This window comes from Trematomus bernacchii, unplaced genomic scaffold (assembly GCF_902827165.1).
Source record: "Trematomus bernacchii unplaced genomic scaffold, fTreBer1.1, whole genome shotgun sequence".
NCBI lineage: Eukaryota > Metazoa > Chordata > Actinopteri > Perciformes > Nototheniidae > Trematomus > Trematomus bernacchii.
In genome coordinates, this window is record NW_022987567.1 from 6,445,264 (window position 1) to 6,473,173 (window position 27,910).

General features: G+C 38.8%; 1 protein-coding gene across 1 annotated transcript; it reads left to right on the top strand.

The window, feature by feature from the left end:
• syk (spleen tyrosine kinase) lies at nt 1-26,028 on the top strand. Its single transcript, XM_034125777.1, has 15 exons — nt 1-237; nt 976-1,037; nt 2,527-2,988; nt 3,480-3,640; nt 11,040-11,178; nt 12,206-12,287; nt 12,420-12,475; nt 12,905-12,970; nt 14,767-14,848; nt 15,666-15,822; nt 19,061-19,270; nt 21,052-21,241; nt 21,761-21,901; nt 24,287-24,399; nt 25,740-26,028. The coding sequence occupies exons 3-15, from the start codon at nt 2,587-2,589 to the stop codon at nt 25,810-25,812; spliced, it is 1,872 nt and encodes a 623-aa protein (XP_033981668.1). The 5' UTR covers nt 1-237; nt 976-1,037; nt 2,527-2,586; the 3' UTR covers nt 25,813-26,028.
• The last annotated feature ends 1,882 nt before the right edge of the window (nt 26,029-27,910 follow it).

Below are 27,910 nucleotides of genomic sequence, written 5' to 3' on the forward strand. Positions count from 1 at the left end.
GGAAGTAAAATAAGTCGTTGAATTGAGGAAGCTCCGGCGCTCCTCATGTGTCAGAACGCAGCTGTAAAGCATCTGCTGAGGCTTTGACAGCTTTTTGATGCACATTTTTGTTGTTTGTAAGGATCCGTCTGAGTTTTCGAGGCTCTGTTCGTCCCCCGGTTTTGTTCAGAGGACGGCAGCAGAGGACATGCTGGAGGACTGAGGGACGGAGAGGATCAGGAACACCTCATGTGTACAGTAAGTGCAAAATGTATATTTACTTCCATGTCCGGTTAACTAGCGTTTGAAGGGTTTCCGTATGAAATCATGATATAAAAGTAATGTAACCTGATTACTGTCCGTTACTTTTGGACTACCTCAATATCACATTCGATGCAAATGAATGCACTATTATTATATATTATAAATACTACAAGTCTACTTCGTAAGAATACAGAACAATATACCCTTAAACAACCTTAGGGAAAAGAAGAAACCAAGATATTTATAGTCAAAAATGTCTCATCGCAAATGATAGACTAGGCCTACAGAACAGTATAGTTTACACATGTTGTTTCGTTTTTAAAATGTACCTGAATTAGAAGTATTTTTGTTTAATAAAACAGGTGTCCACCTACTACTTTTCAATATAACATATTTAAAATAAAGAAAGCAGCTTAAATGAAAACCAAAAAGACAATTCAAGCAGTACGTCTACCATTTATATATGGATCTTTATTTTCAAATGTATTGTAGGATAGCCTTTTTATTTTTTTACAAATGTACCTGTAGTCCAATTACATCTTCTTTGAATGTAACACCAAGGGACTATTTTACCATTACTATTTTGTATACTGATTATGTTATCCTTTTACATGTAATCCGTTACTCCCCAGAAAGTTACCAGACCTTTTAGACTTCACTTCCAGAACACCGGGTTTTGCAAAACATTTTTGTACAGGGTCTTTTCTTCTCACTGTGTTTTTCTACACACAGGATATAAAGTGTGATGCCCCGGTGGCATGAAGTCAAACTCCTGAACAAAGAGGATCCAGACTGTGAGTTCAGAAGTGTAATCCTGTTACAGTGATCAACAGATTGTATCTTATATCATCGTCTTCCCGTCTGAACACAAGCTCCATTTTTACTGTACACTCACAAGAGGTGGAAGGAGTACTAGTAGCAATACTAACATGTAAAAATACTTCCTTCCAAGTAAAAGTAGAAATATATTGGCACCTAAATGTTCTACAGTACCAAAAGTGAAAGTCCTTGCATAATGACACATTTACGAATGATATCAAATTACTGTATTATGACTATTGATGCATTAATGTGTTCATCACAGCTGGGAAAGGTGGCGCTCTTTTGAATTATTGATAAACTGCTGCTGGATATCTTAACCAAGAATTGTAGTGGAGTAGAAATACAAAGTAGCATAAACATTTTTGTATTACTATTGTTTTGTAAAAGTTCAACACAAGAGCAAATGTACTCAATTACATCCCACGTCTGCAGTACCAGAGTGTAGGAATACTCTGTTTCAGTAAAAGTCCTCAAAAATGTTACTCAAGTAAAAGTAGAAAAGTATTATCATCAAAATATAGTTAAAGTAGCGACAGTAAAAGTAGTCATTGTGCATATTGGTCCATTTCAGAATAATATATATGATATGTTTTATAATGATTGATCATTAAAGTGTTCTCAAAGCTGGTAAAGGTGCAGCTAGTTTGAATGACTTTGTATACTGCAGGGTAGCTTGTGGATTTACTCCAGGTGGAACTAAAGTCTGATTCAACACTTGATTATATTTCACATCATTCATCCACATCTGTAAAGTAACTAAAGGTATTAAATACATGTAGTGGAGTAAAAGTACAAAGTAGTATACATTTGAAATACTAATAATAGTAGTAGTACTAGTAGCTCAAAATTGTACTTAGTAGGTAATTCCCTTCAGAAACACTTTTTGTTATATTCCATGGAATGCTCTTAACATCCCGATAGCAATGAATAAAGGAAATGCTTTGACAATAAATATATACAAATATTTCATCTGTGGAAGCCGTGGCGCTGTAAAAAGCATGTCCAATCATCTGCCCCGGCCCGGGTCAGATAACTGGATGGCCTACCTGCCTGTCAGCCTTCCATCTCGTGCACAAACTTATCTCGTGCCCTCATTGGTCATGTGCGCGTTCGTGTGTGTTGGAGGAGGGGCTCTGTAATGAAGTCTGAAGGAAGGGGCAGATTTTTTTCGGTTGTGTACTTTCAAATTCTAGCGCACTCGAGCTGGTTTCTCCATTCTTACCTACCCTACCTTTAAGTACAGTACTTGAGTAAATGTACTAGTTACTTTACACAACTGCATACAGGTTACATATCACTGATACAGTAGTACTGTAAATGAACTGTACACCATGACGTATTCTCTGGCACCTGAGCAAGGAAGTGAAGGGTCGGATGAGTCATCCTGTTGGGTTTCATGTAACAGTTGTGTTTTCATAGATACTTCATCTTGACTGTCCTATGGTTTCATTATTTCTTCAGATTGAATAGCATCCTGTGGCTGAACTTCACTAGGGGCCTTCCTACCATCCAGACGCCATCATGGCTGACGCAGTGAACGCCCTGCCCTTCTTCTATGGCAACATCACCAGGGAGGACGCGGAGGAATACCTGCAGCAGACGAGCACCAGCAACGGCTCCTATCTGCTGCGGCAGAGCAGGAACTACCTGGGGGGCTTCGCTCTGTCCGTGCTGCACTCCAGCCGCTGCTACCACTACACCATCGAACGAGAACCCAATGAAACGTTCGCCATCGCCGGAGGGAAGAGCCACAGGAGCCCCGAGGAGGTGATCGACTACCACTCGCAGGAGATGGATGGTCTGGTGTGTCTGCTGAAGAAGCCCTGCAACAGACCCAAGAACATGCAGCCCAAGGTGGGGCCGTTTGAGGACCTGAAGGAAAAACTGATCCGGGAGTATGTGAAGCAGACGTGGAATCTGGCGGTGAGTCGATACTCTTAGTCAACTCGTAGAAGGAAGGTCAGTGAGAATATCTAAGACAGGGGTGTCCAAACTACGGCCCGGGGGCCAATTGTGGCCCGTTGTCCATTTTGAATCGGCCCTCATCAAATTAAAAAAGTACAATGGAATACGGCCCACAAATGAAACTTGTGCTTGTCTTATATTGTACTTCTTAAATACAAATGTAAACATATATTACACAGTAGCATTCATGTGTTAATAAGAACACTTTTCAAATAAATTCAGTCAATTAAAGTTGGAAACATTTTCTAACATATGTTAGTTGACAAGAAAAAAGCCCAAATAATTATGTGTGTGTGTGTGTGTGTGTGTGTGTGTGTGTGTGTGTGTGTGTGTGTGTGTGTGTGTGTGTGTGTGTGTGTGTGTGTGTGTGTGTGTGTGTGTGTGTGTGTGTGTGTGTGTGTGTGTGTGTGTGTGTGTGTGTGTGTGTGTGTGTGTGTGTGTGTGTGCAGGGATCAGCTCTGGAGCAGGCCATCATCAGCCAGAGGCCTCAGCTGGAGAAGCTCATCTCCACCACGGCCCACGAGAAGATGCCCTGGTTCCACGGATCGATCACACGAGAAGACTCGGAGCCCCGGCTGCAGAGTGGCATGAGGGCGAGTGGAAAGTTCCTGTGAGTATTTAACAAGTGTGTTTCTTTTGTTTTGGTGGTGTTTACAGTAAATGGCTGGATATGAATTGTATCAAATAGAGTGGTGCAGGAATGAGTCCTAAAACTGGGAAATAAGTTAGCATTTTACCGAGTTAGCATTTCCTCATGTCTCAAGGTCAACGTTCTTTTTATGAGCTCAGAACAGTCTCATAATACACACATGCACACAGAAGGATTCACACTTGTATTTCCGGATCCACACTTGTGTTTTTCAATGCACACACAAATGTGTTCCGTTTCATATACATGTAAATAAAATCCAAATACAGAAAAAAGTTTTACATATGTATTTTTGATCCTCACATATTTGTTTTCCGTTTAAATCCCCTGAACCTGCAAACACAAACCGCTTTCTGTGCATGGATCGCTCTGCATTCGTGTGTGGGTTTTTTGAGACTCCCCTGACGGTCACCCGATTCGTACTTGTAATTTTTTCTATCTATAGCCAATCAGATGTCTCCTCAATTCTAAGCCAATCACATGAGCGCGCCCCCACGAGGGTAGATTTCTTGCGTTCATGTCACTTCATATACGCATTTTGCGTAGTCCGGAGCAGGGTTTCCGCGGACAGAATTTAATTTTACCGGACAAATTTGAAACTTACCGGTCATGTTTCAATAATAATAATAATAAGAATTGTGTAGCAGCGTTTCCGTTAGGTAATTACCGGACTATGACCGGATAATAACACGGGAGTAAGGATCATCTCTTTTCCTCTCTCCCTCCCTCTCTCCTGACAGCCCGTCAGTTTCTCATGCAGCTCGCTAAAACTTCACTCGCGTTTATGTCCATATCGATCAGATCCAGCTCTCCTGATCGGCCTTTATAGAGAGCACCGATCAAACTATTAAGAGTGAATATCGGCCGATAATGACCGGCGGGGCTCCCCCCGTTGACAGTTCACTGTCTAGCACTGGCTTCGTAGTGCACTGATCGATTAGGCTAAGCTAACCTGTAGCTGCTCCCTCCACACTCACAACAACTTCATACAGACATAAATAAAGCAGCTGATCGCCATACAGGAAACACACATTTAAAACAGTTTTGCCTGCCGTTTTTGTGTACACAAGCATTCATTAATGGTTCGGAAAGTGGCACTGTACCTTAATAATATAAAGGCTTGTATTTGCGTGCATTTCCTGATCGGAAAGTGGCACTGTACTGAGAGTGGAGGTGTCCTGAGATTAGCGCCTGCAGGCAGGCTCCATGGACCTGTCAGCTCCGGACAGCGCAAAATGCGTACATGAAGCGCTACGTCATGAACGCAAGAAATCTACCCTTGTGGGGGCGCGCTCATGTGATTGGCTTAGAATTGAGGAGACATCTGATTGGCTATAGATAGAAAAAATTACAAGTACGAATCGGGTGACCGTCAGGGGAGTCTCAAAAAACCCACACACGAATGCAGAGCGATCCATGCACAGAAAGCGGTTTGTGTTTGCAGGTTCAGGGGATTTAAACGGAAAACAAATATGTGAGGATCAAAAATACATATGTAAAACTTTTTTCTGTATTTGGATTTTATTTACATGTATATGAAACGGAACACATTTGTGTGTGCATTGAAAAACACAAGTGTGGATCCAGAAATACAAGTGTGAATCCTTCTGTGTGCATGTGTGTATTATGAGACTGTTCTGAGCCCATATCTTTTTGACGTGATTTTGGTTACAAGTCTGAAATAAGGTCTGTGTTAAATAAAGCTCAAGAGATGTTCACATTTTCTTCTACATCATAAACTACATCACTAAATACCCCAGCAGTGAATGTCCAAATTATAGTTGTATAGTTAATTATCTAAAAACAACGGTTGCTAACAAGAGGCTAAATGCCCAACATTAGCCGCCTTTAGCTTAGCGATGGTCCAATGGAAAAATCCCATTACTTTTTGTCCGCGGAGCACTTCATTTTACCTTCTGGGTCGGCCTTCAATGTGTCATAAAAACAGCGGTTGCTAACAAGAGGCTAAATAAGACTACTAGAAGTCATCACGCCGAACATTAGCCGCCTTTAGCTTAGCGGTGGTGATGCGCTACCATGCGTCTGTGATATAGTTTGTTTATAGCCTAATGCTTTATACTTCTGGCGAAAATCATAGCACAATAACAAGTAGATTTAGTTTTTTTTTGTAAATAACAGACGGTGTCAAGAGGATATACCTCTATACGCCTATACCCTAACTGCCATGAGGAAACTCAAAATCAATTTTCCAAAATCCGACACTAGAGGTGGTCTTTAACGCACCGGCAGATGACAGCGCTGACAAGGTGTGTTTTATCGCAGCGAGACGCTACAATACTAATTGTGGGCTTATCATGTTGATTCGGCCACAACAGAAACAAAATAAAAATAAACTCTCGCTCTCTCCAGAGGGGCAGGTCAGGGCAAACGGGCCGTTGCCCGGGCAACAATAGCCCGTACCTGTGCACGTCCCTGGTGGTGTTAATGTATGGAGATACCGTAAGCCATTTTTCAGACGTGTTGCTCCCAGTCTGCGTTTACCAATTCAAATCTCAGCAATCGATTTTAAACTTTTTATCTCAACTGAACCATCTCAAAGCATTAAACCTACATCTGACTACATGGTCTGGAAATAATACATGCACAACCTTCTGAGGTATCAGGATCACAAAGATGAAACAGGACATGGATTTGGACTGGGTTGATCAGTGGGAGACTTTATTGATAAATAAAAGTCTTTTTTTTTTTAGCTTATCTGTCAAATATTACCTTTGAGAAGCTGCTGGTCAGTGTGAATGAGACGCAGCTGCATGGGTCGTTACTTAACAGAATAAAACGTTTGTTGTACAGCTCTATATTTGTTTCGCTGAGGGCACTGATATCCTGTCTTGGACCACAAAAAGATCTTATATTTCTTGTATCTTGAATCAGATATCTTATCCTTATCGCTATTATCATATCCCTATAGTGACTCATTGAAGTCCAATGGTAACAAAACAATGAGATACACATTACATGTTACTTGTTAGACGCTTTTATTCAAAGCGACTTACATACATTCAGTACTGTGGACAATCCCCACAGGAGCAATTTGGGGTGAAGTGTCTCAGGGACACAACGACATGCTGACTGCAGTGGGACTCGAACTTGGTACCCACTGATTTGAAGTTCAGCACTCTCATTGAGCCACAGCTCTCTTACAGTGCCGATTCCTCAATGTCTGCTTTGTAAAAGTGTAATTTGTGATAGAAATTATGCAAATCCGATGTCCTACAACTACAATAGTACAATATTGCTTTAAAGTATATTTAATTCAGTAAATTAATGCTAAAAATAGGTATTTTTACAGACACAAGTTGATCCGTTTTCTTCAAAATGTAGTTAAAAAACAAAATCCTCATCTCTTCTTTGACATGATTTGACATGAGATGATTTGCTCCAGACGTTTTTCATAGTGAAACAGAAGGAAATTGAAGTGTCTTATGTAAAATCAGACAGAATACATGTTTAAAAATAGGTATTTTGTCTTTTGAACACAACAAGTGTTTGGCAGCTGAGGCTTCAGAAGATGAGCCAATGGTCTTGTGTGAAGAAACACACACACACACACACACACACACACACACACACACACACACACACACACACACACACACACACACACACACACACACACACACACACACACACACACACACACACACACACACACACACACACACACACACACACTGTGGTTTCCGCTCTGGCAGTTAGCAAAGGACTTCCTGAAGTAGCCAGAGAAGCGGGGCGAGATGTGACTCGGTCCTTTTTCTCACAAAGCACAAAAAGCATCGTGTTTCTGCCTCATGGTGTTACTATAGTTTTAAATACATGTGTATAACACACTGTAACCACGGATACATTATTCTAGTACATGGTTTAGGCTTTGACTCCAACAGCCAACAAAAGAAACTGTTATAACGAGTAAGGCTAAATATTTCAGCTTTTTTTAACGTTTTAAATATATAATTTATAATTATATATACAAGTATGTCTATGCTCCTGTAGTGTACAGTACGCATATATTCCTGTTACTAACTGCAGTATTTTTAATTATCAAGGATTTGTATACTGTTTTTCATTTTATTTTTACCTTACATTTTTTTTTTGAATTTCTCTGTTCCTCTTTTTGAGGATCTTTTATTTTATGACTGAACACACTGATGATTCGGTAACAAAATAATCCATAAAGTATCTATCTATCTATCTATCTATCTATCTATCTATCTATCTATCTATCTATCTATCTATCTATCTATCTATCTATCTATCTATCTATCTATCTCTCTAGCTCACATAAGGGACTGGCATAGTTATTTATAAATGCACAGAGGCCATTTACTGTAATTAAGTTCCTGTTTTCTCTTATTTCTGTAACAGTTACACCCATTTATCAGCCAACACGGCGCAGATAAAATACCGTGAGCAATACATACTATTAAAATGTTCCCATGGTGGCAAATATCAAAAAGTAAATACAATAAAATGAAGAATATTTGTTTCAAAACTAGACCTTATGGGGTTTTCGACAGGAGAAAAAGGGAGCATTAGTACAATGAGACAAAAATAAAAATAATTTAATTTTAAACACATAAGTTAACTAAAGCTTCACAATGAATACATTTAAAAACCTTTATTTATTTGTCTACATCATGTTCAAGAGTCTAAATGTATGTATATTAATTCAAAGGTAAAAAGCTGCTTAATAAATCTGATTAATACCTAACAAAAGTCAAGCATCAAAAACTTTTTTATTGACGTTCATTCATTCAAAAGTCTGAAAGCATGAACCCTGATAAGCATTGATTATCAGTTCAGACGTAGTGAAGTTAATACAATACGATCTCTTGAAGTGACGGTAACCTCAATGTGTTTCCTGTATGGTTCGTTCTTGATCTTATCCTTTTGTATTTGTGCGGATACAATTGTTAAAAATGAATCTGTAAAATGTTATTATCTTTGAGGTTGAGACAGATTGAACAGCGTTTAACACCCAGGGCATGGGAAGTGACAAAAAACATAATAATATATTGTATTTGTATGGAGAAACAAACAAGGACAAACAAAGACGAACACATGGCATGCATTGACGCTATGAGTAGACAGAGGTGAAGAGATGATAAGATGTACTTTATTAATCCCAATTTGGGGGGAAAAAATATGTTGCAGCAGCTTAAAACAAAATAAAGGCATTGCACATAATAACAAATTAAAAGAGTAGAAATAAAACAATTCTACAATATAAACATTGTGTGGGGGAAACTTCTGAAGCAGGACTCAGAGAGAGACACGATGGAGAGCTGGAGCTTTGATGTCAAACACTGACGGTTTATTTGGAGCTTCGGCCGGAGAATTCACAAGACATGTCACGGGCCACGGTCTGACCACACGGTTGAGATGCCACAATCAATCCTGAAGACCCCTCCTGTAGCTCCAGGTTTTAACTAGTTCAGAGTGTAATAATCAACATTCTTCACTAGATAGACCAGGGGTGTCAAACTCAAGGCCCGGGGGCCAAATCCGGCCCGCGACTTCATTTTATGTGGCCCCGCAAGAGCTTGCTAAGAATATAATACGTTTATTATACGGTTACATGCTACTTTACAGAAGCAGGTTGCCCATAAACTACATGTCCCACAATGCATCTCACTTTGTGACACTGAAGAGACTTGCAATTATTTGCCCTGGACTTCTGCTTTCAGACGTAGTTAATTACTAAGTTATTACCCTATCCGATAATAATCTAATTCAGAGGCAATACTGTAATATAATACATTATTTTATATATATATTATATATGTATATTTATATAGTTACAACCGGCCCTTTGAGTGCAACCTTAATGCTAACGTGGCCCGTGATGAAATTGAGTTTGACACCCCTGAGATAGACTAAACAGCTGAGGACACTGAACCACATTTGTTGTCGCTTATGGCTCGGGGTCATCTACACCCAGAGAAGGATGTGTTCCAGGTGTCCCACAACAATAACTATCTCTGACAGAGAGTTGCCCGGTCACAAACTGGCAACATTAACAACTTGCTAAGGCAGCCCCTCCTTAAGGGAGATAGTGGCTGCTCAAGGTTGGTCAGCTGCGTCAGAGGGCGAAGGAGGACATGCAGGGCGAATTATTCCCCAACACATCTCAAAATAGAAATAGAAATAAACCAGCATTAGAGAGCAAGAAAGCAAAATGTGGCCATAGTTAAATAGTCGATGGTGGAGGGCTTGGAAAGTGAGGACCAGACATGTAACAGGATTACTTTATGAGGATACAAAAAAAGTAATTGTGCTCCCTTACAGTTAACGATGTAATCTGATTACTGTTACATTTGATAACATTGGGGGTTACTAGCAGGATTACAACCAACCATAAAAAGATCATATAGTGTTTGTTGTAAAAGGATCAGATGTTATCTCTTCTCTGTAAGCTGTTCTGTTCTGAAGGATAATACTTTAAGAGTGAATCGAAACGCCTACTGCCTGAATCTGCTTCATGGTTTTCACTTTCTTTGGTTCATTTGTTTCGTTTTTAATTCAGCAGGTGAACCTATATGTTCATCAAATAGTGTGTGTTAGCTTAACTGTGTGTGTTACTAAGACAGTGCATTTTCCGTCAACGCTTCATGAAAGGCAGGTTTTCCTATCATAAAATACAGTATCTGTTCTCTTGTTTTTATTTGCATTGCATTTGATATTGAGGTAATCCAAAAGTAACAGAAAGCGATCATTACTTATATAATTTGATACCTAGATTAGGTAACTGATTACGTTCTTTTTCAGGTAACTAGTTATTATAACAGAATACGTGTTTCAAAGTAACCCCCCTGTTGTGCCCATTTGTATGTTTTGGTTGTTTGTTTGAGCACTAAATGGCGCAATGTGGCACACGGTATTTAGGTGACCTCAGCGGCACAGGTGTGATGTTGCAAACACACGCAGTTTTTGGTTTAATAAATGGTATTAATAGCAAGAATGTTGGTGGTCGTAATTGGAGAGCGTACACGTCTAACTGATAAACACCGTATGAATCCATGGTGATATTGAGGGGTAATAGTCACCACACCCCCCAACCCAGCTGTTACCACACACAGTAGCTGTAACTCAGTGGATGTGGTAGTGTTGAAGCCTTTGACTGACACTGTTGCAATGCTTCACTGAAACCATATCCCTCATAGACAAACAGCTTTCATTTGCTGTCGACTCTTGTTCGGTTGCGTTTGGTGGATTGCATGATTGAATCTATATCTCAAATGTAAACATCTTCGGTGGCATCTCACTAAATATCATTCACATCTATGAAGTCAGAGTATAAATGAGACACACTTTAACTCATGTTCCTCTTCTTGTGGTGCAGGATTCGGCAGAGGGATACGAACGGATCCTACGCTCTGTGTTTACTGCATGAAGGACAAGTCATGCATTATCGTATCGACCGGGACCGGACGAGCAAGCTCTCCATCCCAGACGGAAAGAAGTTTGACACCCTGTGGCAGGTACACGGATTCTCAGATTTACAGTCATTTCCATGTGGATTTTTTAACTATTTAACTATGATTATGGGTCAAGTTTCCATGGTCGATGTCTCAAGTGTTTCTCAGTGACAGCCACTCATTGGTGACTGTCCTTATGGTCCGTTTGCACGTCTAAATCGTAAGTTCCTAAAATGCACATTTCTTTGACACGAACATCCACTTTGTCCGTCAAAGGTCATGGTCACTGTGAGCTCTTATGTGTGAAATGTAACTAAGTACATTCACTTAAGTATTGTAACAAAAAATTGGTAAAAACGTGTACGTTATTTCTGTATTTCCTTTAATGCCACTGTATAATTCATCTCCACAACAGTCTAACAATATATTTTTACAGATGAAGTCACTATTTACTTCACAAATGAGTATTTTTGCAGAAAAAACCTATGATAATTTGTTAGTTAGTCAACAGTTTTTTATATACAAGAGAAGCTTGGTCGATTGCTCAACTAGCCAATTGAGGTACACATAATTGGCATCTTTAAACACAACATAAGTCATTTTCAAATGTATTTTGGAGTTTAAAACATTTGTGCACGTGGTACCTATGTATAATAATTGTTTTTTGGCCACATCTCAATAACTTGTGCTAATTTTGACAATATGATGCAATGGTTTCATTGGATCAAGTGATGAAGAGCTGACATTTTGGACATTGGATTGAATTCATATTTATGACCGTGTGGCGCAACGGTAGCGCGCCTGACTCCAGATCAGAAGGCTGTGTGTTCAATTTACGTCAGGGTCAGAGGATCTGATCTTTATTTCTGGACTTATTTTGAATACAGCTTGATGTTCTTTGTAAGATGCATAAAAAAAAGCCACATGGTGAATTTCTACACGGTGTTGGACGTGTTGGACGGCAGTAGCTCAGTCTGTACGGACTTTGTATGGAAACAGTCACAATCAAGTGGAAAACTGACTCTCCCTTTGGGGATCGTTATATACGTATATATGACATCTGATATGTGCACTTCTCTCCTCTCCACAGCTGGTGGAGCACTACTCATACAAACCAGACGGCCTGCTGCGAGTGCTGACAGAGCCCTGCTCCAGACCTGATGGAGACATGGGTACAAACAATCACAAATAAATCAAAACACGTCTACAGAAAGAATAGAAGTGTACATTTATGCATTCTGACAACTGAGAGTGCAGGGATATATATTTCACGTTATTTATATTTGTCCTCTGCTGTGTTATAGGGATGATCGGACGACCACCACTCCCCCGGGACCATCCTGGGATAACTTCTGCCTTTGTAAGTGTGTGTGTGTGTGTGTGTGTGTGTGTGTGTGTGTGTGTGTGTGTGTGTGTGTGTGTGTGTGTGTGTGTGTGTGTGTGTGTGTGTGTGTGTGTGTGTGTGTGTGTGTGTGTGCGTGTGCGTGTGTGTATATATTCTCATGGTCCTGTGCTTACAGTATACCTACAAAATAGGAAGTAAGGTCCACTCAGTTGATCACAAATGTGTGTCTGAAATAAGTTTGAAACATATATTTGTTTTTTTTGTATTCTATGTTTAATGAAAATAAGATTTCAACATAATATTATAATTATGTCAATTGTTTAATCAGAATGTCCTAGCTGGATTGAGAAGTCTTTCCCCCTGAATCTGTTCCCACTGTAATGATCACATGGCTGACCCTAAAATGAACAGATCTGATAACCTCTCTGACATTTCTGTTTTCAGCAAAATGCAGCCGGTGGACTCTTCAACAAACTCAAAACACAACTTCCCATACCCGGTATCAAAAAGGTGCACTAACACTCCTCACACACACACACACACACACACACACACACACACACACACACACACACACACACACACACACACACACACACACACACACACACACACACACACACACACACACACACACACACACACACACACACACACACACACACACACACCTTCTGGCCACAGCAGCCGCCCTTTACTCTTCCCACTGTTAAAAACTGTTTATTTAGAGGATGGAACCGGAAGTGGTAAATTGCTAACTCATGTTCAGGTGTAAGGACTCATTCCTGCACCAGTTTAATGAGATTGGTGATCCTATGAATTCTTCTCTACCGCCACCCGCAGGTCAACATCTTCTCCTATCCAGCGAAACAGCTTTTCGATGATAAGATTTAATTGTAGTTTAGCTTTAAGTTTACATCTCAAACCCAGTCAAATAAAATTGACTTGTTCAATTTAACATCAAACCAAACCTGCTCAACTTTCACTTCCTAACGGAGTGAAATGACCCGGAAGTCCCTCAGTGGCAGCCATGATAAGTGCCGTTCGAATTCTCTAGATGATAGGAAAGGAGGTTTCAAACTTCCTTTATAACCTCCTTTAGCTTAGGAACCACTGGACATCCCTAACCGAAAGGAGAGGAGAAAATGCTGCCCCACAATGCCTTGCGGCCGCGGCATTTGCCGTCACACAACAGTCGGCCGTTCACGGAAACAACCGATTATGAACGAGAAATGATATCATGAAAGTTACGGTGCTTATTAAGCATTTTAAAACGTATGTGGTAAGTTGCCAAAGTGCTTTGTTTTGAACGTTCATCAGTATTATAATCAAAAAGAGAAATATGAACGTTAGTTTTTACTGAAATGATCAAATAAAGTCAACATTTCACAGTCTTTACTGAGCTGTGTGGGGTTTGTTCAACTTTTAAAAGATGTTTGAATGGTGATATACACAGTGATAGATGTTAAGGACTAACGTTTATAATAAATACATTTGTATTGATTTTAAGATCTTTTCATACAATCATACGTATTGGGATCATTTGTATTAATGTGGACCGGAGGGAGAGGGTGACGAGCATAAGTTTCACTTTCCTTTTTTATTTCAATTCCAACTTTGGTCATGAAGAATATGTTTCTCTGTTGTCCCCGTTCATAAAGCATAAAACAACAGCATCAGAGCACGGTGCAGAGTCTCTAGATGAGTTTACAGTAGTCCCTCGTTCTTATTAAACATCCCTGTTGTAGTCCGCTGTATAGAAAACTGTAGTTTCCATAGTTTCCCCACAGCAGCAGGCGCACATTTATGACCTCCGCCGGCGCATCATAAACACGTCGGATAGTGAAAGTGCAGTCGGATTCTCTAAAGTACCGCAGTCTCTTCTCCTAAATCCTTTTGAATTCTCCTATCCACTATCCCTTAACCCCGTGACGTTTCACACAGAGGTCAAGGGATAGTGGATAGGGTTAGACGTTTTTTGACTATTGGACCGCAACCCTCTCACTCTTCTTCTACCCATTAAATGCAGATTATTTCCTCTCTGCAGCCCCAGCACTGCCCTCAATGGCTCCTTACTGCAGGGTGAAAGAGTGACATTTAACTCACTCATGTTGCACGTATTCGAGTGGCTTACATCAAGTTATGAACGAATCAGACCTGAAAGGGAACCAGAAATTCTCTTTATTTACCTATACAGTCATCGTCTATCACTATAATCAGATTGCAGGTTGTATTCCAGCCGTGCACCATGTACAGTATATGCTTTATGTTTTTCTCAAACATTGTCTCCTCTCATAACCTGACAGCCGGGCCGGGGGGCTCGACAAAGCGCTTCAGATCTCAACCCGTATGAAACCAGCGTGCCGGGTTACCCAGAAGTCGGCAAAGGTAAGCCAATTAAAAATATAGCAGCAGCTTTGGTTCGGTTGCTAACGCGGTCTGATTAGACTTCTTAACACGCTCTCTTGCTGGAGAGCATTCAATCAGACGGGACACCTTACCAAGTCACTCTAGTTGACTGAACTTAGCAGCCATTTGGTTTTATTCTTCTACCTCTTAAGTCTGAGACATTGTCTATAGCCTAAAGGGTGTAAAATAAATGTGGTGATGATAAATGGTTCTTGTGTTCATGTAAAAGCTGATTAACAGACCAGTCAAATTTGACCAGGTACACCAAAGTAGAGAGTAGGAGAAACAAACACAACAGGAGGGTTACATAAAAGGTGTGTGTAGATGGAGAACGTCAATGTAGAGTCCAGAGGGAGTGGCACTGCGGCTGAAGGGAGGGAAAGAGACGCAGAATGGGACAGAAACAGGATAATGGTACTGTAGATGTGCATGCTGTCATTTCACTTTTTCTTTTACGATACGATACAATATACGATACGATAATACTTTAATGGTCAGATCAAGTCTGAAATGTGACTTGCATCACAGCTGCTCCATGTGTGACATCAGCAGACAAATATCAACTCACAACACATGAAAAACACACAACAAACATTTAACATAACATCACAGTCACTGAGAGAGAACCTGCTCAAAGAGCCTTCAGCGTGCATTTGATCTGGATTCAGCTCTGTGTTTACTGAGAGGATTGACTGGAGCTCAAAGGATGCTTCAGTCTGACTTTATTGAATCGAGGAGTTTTTGGAAGGCAATGAGTAAGACCTTCTCTCATGTGACCTGGTCCTTTCTCCTTCAGAGGCCATGCCCATGGACACAGACGTTTACGGGCCGTACGCAGACCCAGACGAGCTGAGGAGCTCCACAGTGGATCGAAGCCAGCTGTTCCTGGAGGACGGAGAACTGGGATCTGGGAACTTTGGGACTGTCATAAAGGGCACCTACGTCATGAGGAAGTATGCTCAAACACACAACGTCACACCTACATACACACGACACCACAGCTACACTTTAACACACAGAGGATTGTTGATCTTGGGGATAAAACTAGCAAGATACTGGCAAAGTTATTAACAGCAAGAAGTCAAGATAACATCTGCTGCAATCTCTAAAGATCATAGAATAAAATGTGCAGCTAATAACTAAATTAAATCTGAAAACGTCTCGTATGATAGCCTCATAAGGTGGCCGACTCCAACATACCATTGTCTTTGCTAGGATTTAAATAAGGTTCTGAATAATGATGTATACTTTGTGTAATCACTTTTAAAATGTAATCCCTTGCAGCATCTAGATCAGTCCAACTTACGGCCTGTTTTTAACTACTTACTCTAAATCAAATCAAATCAAATGTATCCAGCCCAATGTCACAAAACACATCTGTCTCACAGATCAACACACATGAACGACGACATAAAAAGATACAATAAATTACAAGATAGGATGTAAAATACAAATAAAATAGAGTAAAATTGAATAAATATACAATTAAATGAAATCCAATTAGATATATTACATGTTACTTGTTATACGCTTTTATCCAAAGCGACTTACATACTCAATACTGTGGACAATCCCCACAGGAGCAATTTGGGGTGTCTTGCCCAGGGACACAACGACATGTTGACTGCAGTGGGGTTTGAACCTGTGCCCCCCTGATCCGAACACCAACGCACTAACCCACTACGCCACACGCCTCCGTGTATACCTTATTCAACCAAAATTGGAAGATGTGTGTGTCACAGCAGCTCGTTAACAGGCCTTACACATGTAGTACATCAGATAAAGATACAGATCAATGGTTCACATGTTTTTCAAATACTCAAATGTTAATTCAAACCTGTTTTGCTTGTTGTAATTACTCCTTCCCTTAACATTGACTTTAAATGGATCCTGCCGTGGAGGGTTGTATTATAAAGACCGTAACTATACACCGTAAAAACTCCAAATCTTGCCAAGATTCGTCTAGCATCTAGTATCTTGATATAAGACATAATAACTTAAGAAGTAACAATGCAGTGAGATATAGGGTCTTGTTTTTAGACAATGCATCTTAAGTATCTTGTTAAGTCTCTTGAAAGCATCTTATTTCGAGGTGTATCTCAGATTAAACAAGGTTTTTCAAGCTGCTGTGGTATTTGTAAAAGAAGGATCAGCTGGTTTCAAGAAATACAGCTTACTTGATTTTAGAAAAACACATTTTTAAATTAGAAGAATGTTGAGCATTTTTTGCTTTTTTCCATTCATGATCCTGGTAAAATAGTTCAAAATAAGTTCCCTAAACTAATTACAAGATCTCATTTATCTAAATATCCCATATTAATTCAAGAAAGCTAATTTTCACTTATTCTTTTGGCAGATTCTTCAATTTATAACAAGCGAAAACAACTCGTTTTTCACATGATTTTGAGCAGCATTTTTTCCAGTGTAATTTTTACATCAACTTCAAATTAAACTTATCTAGATTCTAAAAAATGTTTATCTTGTGATCTGGTTTCTCTTCACGTTGCCTCTCTCACTTCCTAAATACCCTTCTTTGTAAAGATAGTTATAGAAACCGAAATCTATTGAAATGTGTTTAACTGTTATCTTGCTCGTACACGGTATTTATAGAGTTAACAGAACAATGTGACAGAAGGAACCAAGATATTTAGGATCAAAAATGATTTTATTTGTAGGAAAACCTGCCTTTCATGAAGCATATCCAGCCTGTACACCAACACCGAAACACATGAGCACAGACTACAGTTTAAAAAAGCAGAAATAAAATCTGAGCTGACAGGAAATGCTCCGTTTTAGTTTAATACACACAGTTAAGCTCACACACACTATTTTATGAACATATAGGTTCACTTGCTGAATTAAAAACAGAACAAATGAACCAAAAAAAGTGAAAACCATAAAGCGGATTCAGGCAAAAAAGCTGATCTGAGTCTTAACTTTTATAAAGTGAGGTCTTTTCATAAACGTGAGATTTCTTTCAGAAAAGTGAGATTTTTAAAAAAAAGGTGAGATTTAAAAAAAAAAAAGTGAGATTTGTTTAAAAAAAGTGAGATTTCTTTCAAAGAAGTTAGACATATATAAAAAGTCAGGAATATTAAAAAAAAAGTGGGATTTTGCGGGGGAAAATTAGAATTTTCTAAAATGTCCGATTCTTTTCTGAAAAAAACGAGATACATTTTTCAGACTTTAGGGAATAAGTCAGAATTTAGAAAAAACAAACAAAAGAAAAACAAAAATCTGAATTCGATAGATTCACTCTTAAAGTATTATCCTACAGAACAGCACAGTTTACAGAAAAGAGATAACATCTGATCCTTTTACAACAAACACTAGATGCTCTCTTGACGACACGGACACAGGTCGGTTCTTTGAAACGGGCGTTTATTATTGCCGTTTAATCTTGAAGCCTCCCTTCTTCCGTTGAGAACTACAAGGGAGGCTGTGGCTCAGTGGATAGTGCGCTGAATTTCGAATCACGGGGTAGCAAGTTCGAGTCCCACTGCAGTCAGCATGTCGTTGTGTCCCTGGGCAAGACACTTCACCCCAAATTGCTCTTGTGGGGATTGCCCACAGTACTGAATGTATGTAAGTCGCTTTGGATAAAAGCGTCTAACAAGTGAAATGTACAACAACGAACAACGTATATACATGTGCCAAACACATTAGCATAGTGTGCTACACATATATGAATAGAAATAGGACATGACGAAAACATGAAACAAATACCTCGTTGGCCGCTTGTCGTGAAAGGAGATTAATCTTTAAAGTTCCTTATCTGAATAACTTTATGTCACAGTGATAACTTTATGTCACGGACTGCAGCAGAGCTTCAATAAAAACATCAACCCACGTTGAGTTGTCCAGTGCATCAACAAAACAACAACAAACGCAGCACCAGTACACGAACAAACATTAGTTCCTAGGCACAAAAAACAACAAGCACTTGCGTAAAACTGTATTAAATCATGCCATATTTAATATTACATGAAATACAGGCTTTATTTAATGAATTGAACTTTGAAATGAATTATGTTATTCTTTTTAAATAAGAAAACTTTTTTACGTCATTTACAAACACTAGATATGGTCTTTTTAGTTTACTACTAACATTGTAATCCTGCTAGTAATCCCACATGTTTACTCCCCATGCCTGGTTGTTGATCCTTGTGTTAAACCCTCCCTGTGTGTTAGGACAAGGAAACCAGTCGCAGTGAAAATCCTGAAGAATGATGACAACAACCAGTCGATGCACGAGGAGATGCTGCGAGAGGCCAACGTCATGAAGCAGCTGGACAACCCCTACATCGTGCGGATGATCGGGATCTGTGAGGCGGAGAGCCTGATGCTGGTGATGGAGCTCGCTGATCTGGGGCCGCTCAACAAGTTCCTGCAGAAACACAAGTACGTACTCCGAGAGGATCCTGATCATCCTCTGGAACATTCTATAACTCCAGAGATGGCAAAAGTACACACATCCTTTACTCAAGTAGAAGTACAGATACTCATGTTTAAAAAAGTAGAAGTACTGACTAAACTTCTTTACTCAAGTAAAAGTAAAGAGGGCTTTGAAATGTACTTAAGTAAAAAGTACCCATAACTAGCAGCTGTTTTAAAGAGTACCTGACCTCCCTTTATATTAATAGAACAATAATGTCATTGTTAGCTAATGAATGTTTCCATGCTGAACAACGGCAACATGACAACGTTTTCATTGGTCCCTCTTCTTTAGAGAAGACCAGGAAATGATGGATACACGGATCGTGTTCAAATCAATAGGCACGCAATGACTCTAAATAATAATGATCACGCCACCAAACACACATTCAAACTAAAGGAACCAGCCTGTTTGGAAAATGTAAGAAGTAGAAAGTACAGGTATTTGTATTCAAAATGTAAGAAGTAGAAAGTACAGGTATTTGTGTTCAACATGTAAGAAGTAGAAAGTACAGGTATTTGTGTTCAAAATGTAAGAAGTAGAAAGTACAGGTATTAGTGTTCAAAATGTAAGAAGTAGAAAGTACAGGTATTTGTGTTCAACATGTAAGAAGTAGAAAGTACAGGTATTAGTGTTCAACATGTAAGAAGTAGAAAGTACAGGTATTTGTGTTCAACATGTAAGAAGTAGAAAGTACAGGTATTAGTGTTCAAAATGTAAGAAGTAGAAAGTACAGGTATTTGTGTTCAACATGTAAGAAGTAGAAAGTACAGGTATTAGTGTTCAACATGTAAGAAGTAGAAAGTACAGGTATTTGTGTTCAACATGTAAGAAGTAGAAAGTACAGGTATTAGTGTTCAAAATGTAAGAAGTAGAAAGTACAGGTATTTGTGTTCAACATGTAAGAAGTAGAAAGTACAGGTATTTGGGTTAAAAATGTAAGAAGTAAAAGTAAAAAGTCGTCAGAAAAAATAAGTAGTGGAGTAAAGTACTGATACCAGAAACATGTACTTAAGTACAGTAACGAAGTATTTGTGCTCCACTACTTCCCACCTCTGGGAGTAACTAAGTACATTTACTCAAGTACTGTACTTAAGTATACATTTGAGGTGTTTTATGCTACTTTGTACTTCTACTCCACGACAATTCAGAGGTAAATGGTGTACTTTTCCTCAACTACATGTATTTAATAGCTTTAGTTACTTTACAGATCTGGATGAATGATGTGAAATATAATCAAGTGTTAAATCAGACTTTAGTTCCACCTGGAGTAAATTCACAAGCTACCCTGCAGTATACAAAGTCATTCAAACTAGCTGCAACTTTACCAGCTTTGAGAACACTTTAATGATCAATCATTATAAAACATATCATATATATTATTCTGAAATGGACCAATCTGCACAATGACTACTTTTACTGTCGCTACTTTAACTATATTTTGATGATAATACTTTTCTACTTTTACTTGAGTAACATTTTGAATGCAGGACTTTTACTGTAACAGAGTATTCCTACACTCTGGTACTTTTACTCAAGTACAAGATCTGAGTACTTCTACTTTTACTAAAGTACAAGATCTGAGTACTTCTACTACCTCTGTATGCTGCTAACTACAGTGCTAATAAAGTCACAATAAGCACTTTTAATAACCCTTTTTTCCCCAAGTTTAAAGGTTGATTCCTCTGAATCTTGTGTTCAGAATCTAAGGCAGCCAGCTTTATAATGAACGTTGAATTGATCCTAGGCAGACCACCATAAAGAACATCACGGAGCTGGTGCACCAGGTCTCCATGGGGATGAAGTACCTGGAGGAGCATAACTTTGTGCACAGAGACCTCGCCGCCCGCAACGTGCTGCTGGTCACGCATCACTACGCCAAGATCAGTGACTTCGGCCTCTCCAAAGCTGTGGGCGAGGACCAAAACTACTATAAGGTACAACGATTAAGGGGGGTGGGGGTTCAGATATCAAGCATGAAGTCAATCCAGGCCCATGGATGCATATTCCATGGTTTATCAGAGCGAAATTGTTAAGTGGAGAAATATTGCTAAGAACTATCCCAATAAGTTGCACAAGCTGACATTATAAAGCTGCTTTCAGAAAAATAGAATTGGAAATTAGCAAAAAATGTAGACGATAAATTGATGCTTCTGAGCTGCTCTAACAATGCAGTATATTTCCACTTTAAAGGAAGTCTTGGTGCAGGTCATGCATGCAAATACCTCTTTCATCTCTGCATAAAAGCAAATAAATACCAAGCATTGAAGTGACTGCAATATTTACAAGATCCTTTCTGTTTAATGTGTATTTAACTTTGAAGAGAGCATGTTCGGGCCCAGCCGTATATAATTACCCTGTATGCGATCATCGTCATATCACAAATATGTAATCTGAGGCTGCAAAATGACCAGTATACAATTAAATCATTCCCACTGTGTCTCCTCCTCCCTCAGGCCAAAGGTCATGGCAAGTGGCCGGTGAAATGGTACGCTCCCGAGTGCATCAACTACTTAAAATTCTCTTCCAAAAGTGACGTGTGGAGCTTCGGGGTGCTCATGTGGGAGGGCTTCTCCTACGGACAGAAACCTTACAAGGTATGAACTAACACAAGGCAACCAGAGACATGATGACGTACAGTTACTAACACAGTTACTAACACAGTTACTAACACAGTTACTAACACAGTTACTCACACAGTTACTCACGCAGTTACTCACGCAGTTACTCACGCAGTTACTCACGCAGTTACTCACGCAGTTACTCACACAGTTACTCACACAGTTACTCACACAGTTACTCACACAGTTACTCACACAGTTACTCACATAGTTACTCACACAGTTACTCACACAGTTACTCACACAGTTACTAACACAGTTACTAACACAGTTACTCACACAGTTACTCACATAGTTACTCACACAGTTACTCACACAGTTACTCACACAGTTACTCACACAGTTACTCACATAGTTACTCACAGTTACTCACACAGTTACTCACATAGTTACTCACACAGTTACTCACACAGTTACTCACACAGTTACTCACATAGTTACTCACATAGTTACTCACACAGTTACTCACACAGTTACTAACACAGTTACTAACACAGTTACTCACACAGTTACTCACATAGTTACTCACACAGTTACTCACACAGTTACTCACATAGTTACTCACACAGTTACTCACACAGTTACTCACACAGTTACTCACAGTTACTCACACAGTTACTTACACAGTTACTTACACAGTTACTCACAGTTACTCACATAGTTACTCACACAGTTACTCACATAGTTACTCACACAGTTACTCACATAGTTACTCACACAGTTACTCACACAGTTACTCACACAGTTACTCACATAGTTACTCACACAGTTACTCACACAGTTACTCACACAGTTACTAACACAGTTACTAACACAGTTACTCACACAGTTACTCACACAGTTACTCACATAGTTACTCACACAGTTACTCACACAGTTACTCACACAGTTACTAACACAGTTACTCACACAGTTACTCACATAGTTACTCACACAGTTACTCACACAGTTACTCACACAGTTACTCACACAGTTACTAACACAGTTACTCACACAGTTACTCACATAGTTACTCACACAGTTACTCACACAGTTACTCACACAGTTACTCACACAGTTACTCACACAGTTACTCACAGTTACTCACACAGTTACTTACACAGTTACTTACACAGTTACTCACAGTTACTCACATAGTTACTCACACAGTTACTCACACAGTTTTTATGGAAAGTGAACAGCAGGGGTGGGAAAAGTAGAAGTACCAGAGTGTAGGAATACTCTGTTACTAGTAAAAGTCCTGCATTGAAAATCTTACTTGAGTAAAATTTTTTTGCTAAGAATCTGAATCTGTGAAGTAACGAAAGCTGTCAGATAAATGTAGAGGAGTAAAAAGTACAATATTGGCTTCTAAAATGTAGAGAAGAAGTATTAAGTAGCATAAAATGGAAATACTCAAGAAAAGTACAAGTACCTAAAAATGAGTACTTAACAATGTTACTTAAGACTTCTGGTGAACAGTGCTATAATACGGCACTAGTTCTTAATTAAAATGGCATTTACACTTGAAGATGTTACACTTTGTTGTCAAACCCATCATTAAAACCAATGCTTAGACCTCAAGGCTACCAAGTCTGTTAAACACAGAAAACTACTTTACTTAACAATAAAAAAGTGTTTCAAAACGTTTCAAACTACTGAATGCACTTAAGTACGTGTTAAAATAGCAGCGTATTATGGCACTGTTGGCTTTCCATACAATAATGTACCGCAGCAGGATTTAAGAGCTGAAGATGTCAAAGTAAAATGGTGGCAGCTTCGTTTTGGAAAGTTATTAATTAATATCTTTATAGTGTGTTCGTAGCCCAATTTAAATGTACACAAACGTAACAGATAACAAACAGTGCAGGAAGAGGCAGAACAAATCCATTAGCCTATTTGAAGCCTCCATAATGAACACAAGATTCATATAAACAAATATTTTACATTTAATGGTGATGGTAGGCTAATAGAACAACTAGAAACAAGAAAGGAAATACTGTATGAGTTTAAAAATTATGCAATATGACTTTTTTGTTTAAAATCTTCCCCTCATGTAGACGTATGTAACGGGCATTGCACATGTTCTTGACCTATTGTAACTTTAGTGTTATTTAATGAGCCATATGATGATTAATACTAAAAGAAACTCATATGAAACATTCACCGTGATTCTATTCTAAGTCTTTTTAGGGTTGCTTTCCCCAATAATCTCCATGTAGACTTTCTGCACTACTTTTTATTTTGTATTTTATTATATATGTTGCATTGTTAGAGGAGCTCAGGTCAGAAGAATTTCATTGCCATTTCTACACTGTAGCTTTGTGCATATGACAATAAAAACATTTGAATCTTGAACTTTGAATGTTTCCCTGTTTTTAGGGAATGAAAGGAAATGAGGTGATGCAGAAGATTGAGAGCGGGGAACGTATGGACGCTCCGATGAACTGTCCGATGGAGATATATGAGCTCATGAGGACCTGCTGGACATACAAGTAAGAGCCAGAGCTCACACAGTATTAACCACCAATGTGTTTCATTCTATTTTATATATAGTGACAATAAACGCTCCCATCTACCAGAGAGGACTGATTACGCAGAGTTTGTTGACAAGGAGAAATGCGGCTCCAAAATCAAGTAAAACAATAATGAAGGTTTTCACTTGTAATAAGTAAAAAGATCCGCCAGAAGAACAAGTGAAACCTAGCTTGGAAAGATGTCTTGAAATAATATGGGATATTTAGTTAAAGGAGATCTTGTAATTAGGTGGGAAAACTTATTTTTAACTCCCAGTATTAGGAAGTTACAAAATAAGCCAGAAATGCTCAAACGTCTTCTGATGTTAGTTTTCCAATAAAAATGTGTTGTCTAAAATCAAGTCAGATTTATTTCTTGAAACAAAATGATAATGATAATAATAATAATAATACATTTAATTTGTAAAGCACCTTTCATTGCTAAAATTAATCCCAAAGTGCTACAAGGGGCGTAATAGAAAAAAAGAAACACAAGTTTAATCAGAGGCTGATCCATCTTTTCCAAATGCCACGGCAGTTTGAAAAAACATGTTTTATCTGAGATACAACTCAAAATAAGATGTTTTGAAGAGTCTTTGACTTACTTACTTAAGATGCCTTTTTCTAAAAACAAGCCCTATATCTCACTGCATTGTTACTTCTACCAATAACCAACCAAGGTAAGCCCCGCCCACTTTATTATTTGTGTTCGTTTTAACCAATCATCTCTCAGAGGCGCGTGGCCAGCAGCAGCTCATTAGCATTTTAAACTACAGACACAGAATCAGCACTTTTGGCTGAAACAGAGGGGATTATGGGATGCTGCAATGATCTGTTTGGTATTTGGAGCCAAACACTTCAGAGACATGTTTTGTATATATCTGAGACCTGTAATATATTGATGAAAAACAGTATAATAGGGGACCTTTAAGACGTTTAGGTTATATCAAGTGTAAAGACAAATATACAAATATATTGCGCAGCCCTCCACTTTAAAAAATAATACACTGTAGTTTGCTTTTTTGTAGTTTTTTTGCTACTGTAAAGTTACATTTGATGTAAATACTTAGCATCATTTTTTAATGCTAAAGTGTTTCTTAAGAATATATTTTTTTTGTATCCTTATATATTTATTTGTTTACCTACTTTGCCACCGATTTTTTTAGATTGTTTCTGTTCGCACCACCAGATGCCAAAGCTAATTCCTTGTATGTGTAAACGTACCTGGCAATAAACTTGATTCTGATTCTGATTTCCAGTTTTCACAGTGTTCTGAGGGCTCATTTTTAATAACTACTTCCTGTTCTCATGTGTTTTAGGGCAGATGAACGGCCTGGATTCGCCGTTGTTGAGCCAAGACTACGAGAGTTTTATTACGATATTGCACAGTGATTCGTCACGTGGAAGTTGATGCAAAGCTGTGGTTGATGAGGAAAAACTGCATTTAATCCTGATTATGACTGGAGATGGATATGAGATATTAATGCTGTCTGTAAGATATTGACTCGAGGAATATCATTATGCAAATCACGTTTATTTTATTACTTCTCTTGTTCCTTCCTGAATGTAAACAATATGGAGGTTGTAATAAACATTATGCAAGTCTCACTGATGTATGAACATTAATGTCACAGCTAACAAACAACACAACATAAGCCTTTATTTTATTTTTGTCAGTGAATGTCGATGATTTCCTGAATGAAGGCCTGATATACTCTGTACTCACTTATTAATTACTCCATATACCTGTCAGTATTCTACAATATATGCAAAAAGGTAGTGTCCTGGAAATTGATTTATTGATAATAAAAAGACACGTAACGGTGGAGTTGCGTCAAAAAAAGGACAGAGCTTTTGTTCCACTTTAAAACGCTAATGAGTAACAGGTAGATATGTCAGGATACATCAGATAATAACATGGTTTAATGGAAATGTCATGATAAGTTTAAGTTCAGAACAACCTAAGGAATACCAAGATAGATCTGGGTCACATCTGCCAACAACCAGAATAACTAGCAAACAAAATCCTAAACAGATTTCTAATACAAAAGAAGAATTGTGATAATCAAAAGTGACATTATTCAACTCAATGTTATGGATCACTATGGGTGCCTCTGAGGACAAAATACATAAACCCACATAAGCAGGAAATGTGCCGCTATTCCAAAAAGCTAATTGCAAAACTTAAACATTTCTATAAGAAGTTAGTTGCAAATAAGTTGAGTTCTGCACCAACAGCCATTGATTTAGTAAAATGTGAAACACCTTCTGTCCTGAGAGCTGCAGCAGTGTACAGTATGAACATGAATCATGTCTTAAACAAATTATGTTATTTGGGATGCTTTTTGATGCCAAATTATGGCTTTAAAAACAAAGATTGCTGAGCATTATTTCTTCAAATGTAAATATAACTTGTACAATCCCCGCTTTCGGACATGTTTGTGGTGCGTTTGTTGGTTTTCAAGGTGAGTCTATGCACATGTTTACAGTAGCAAGTCATGAGTGCAACAGCCTCAATAAAGAAACAGCCTTATTAAATGTGCATGCTCCAGGTTTAATGAAGGTTTAGAGTAAGTGCAAACTAACCAGCATCACAGATATATCCCTGAGATATTGTTTGTTTTGATATACATTCTGGATATAACAGATACTTTTCTATAGATCTATGCTTGTTACTTTGGGACACCTGGTTCAGATCTACAAAGGGTGAGCAAACTGATGGGGAGAAGCCTGCGAGCTAGTTCAGGCAGTCAACTCGAGCACCGTTGATACATTAACACGTGACGCACCTCGTCCCTCTTACAACCAACCAAACACATTCTCCTAAACATGCCGCTCTATGTAAGCTGCCAGGTATTCCTGCCTCTGCCTCGCTTCATGTTGCTGCTGCTGGCCTGCCCCACCACCACCCCAGCTTCCACCCCAGCTTCCACCCCAGCTTCCACCTGTAGGCTCAGGGGAATAGTTATCTAATCATCACTCAATGTTCTTTGTAAATCTGTGGAGTGATGAGGCCCGAGCCTAGACGCCAAACTCAAGCTATATGCTGCTTCTAATAAACATATTAAGAAACACGTGAGTTGTCTGACTGAATGACCACAACCCCCGGGAATCTAAACAAACTTCCTGCATTCCTACACCAACAAACCTCTTGGATTAAGTGAAGAAACCTCTACATCCTGTCAATAACAAATCCAGTCAGGATGGTGTGGGTCAGGGTTATTGTGGCCTGCGGCTCATTTGAATTCCTCTATTTATTCAGATTAAGAAATTAGGTTTGGTGACAGTTTCACCATTTTAAAATGCATAATAACACGTAGGCTACTTTTACTTTTGGTATTTTAAAGGTGGGGTAGGTAATTCACTTCAGAAACACTTTTTGTTATAGTCCATGGAATGCTCTTAACATCCCGATAGCAATGAATACATTAAATGCTTTGACAATAAATCCATAAAAAAATGTCATCTGTGGAAGCCGTAATACTGTAAA

What these genes read in the sequence shown, in the direction of transcription:
- syk (XM_034125777.1), top strand. Translation starts at nt 2,587, where the DNA reads ATGGCTGACGCAGTGAACGCCCTGCCCTTCTTCTATGGCAACATCACC. An exon ending in AGGACCAAAACTACTATAAG is followed by an intron (nt 21,242 to 21,760) that starts GTACAACGATTA and finishes CTCCTCCCTCAG; the next exon opens with GCCAAAGGTCATGGCAAGTG. An exon ending in ACGGACAGAAACCTTACAAG is followed by an intron (nt 21,902 to 24,286) that starts GTATGAACTAAC and finishes CCCTGTTTTTAG; the next exon opens with GGAATGAAAGGAAATGAGGT.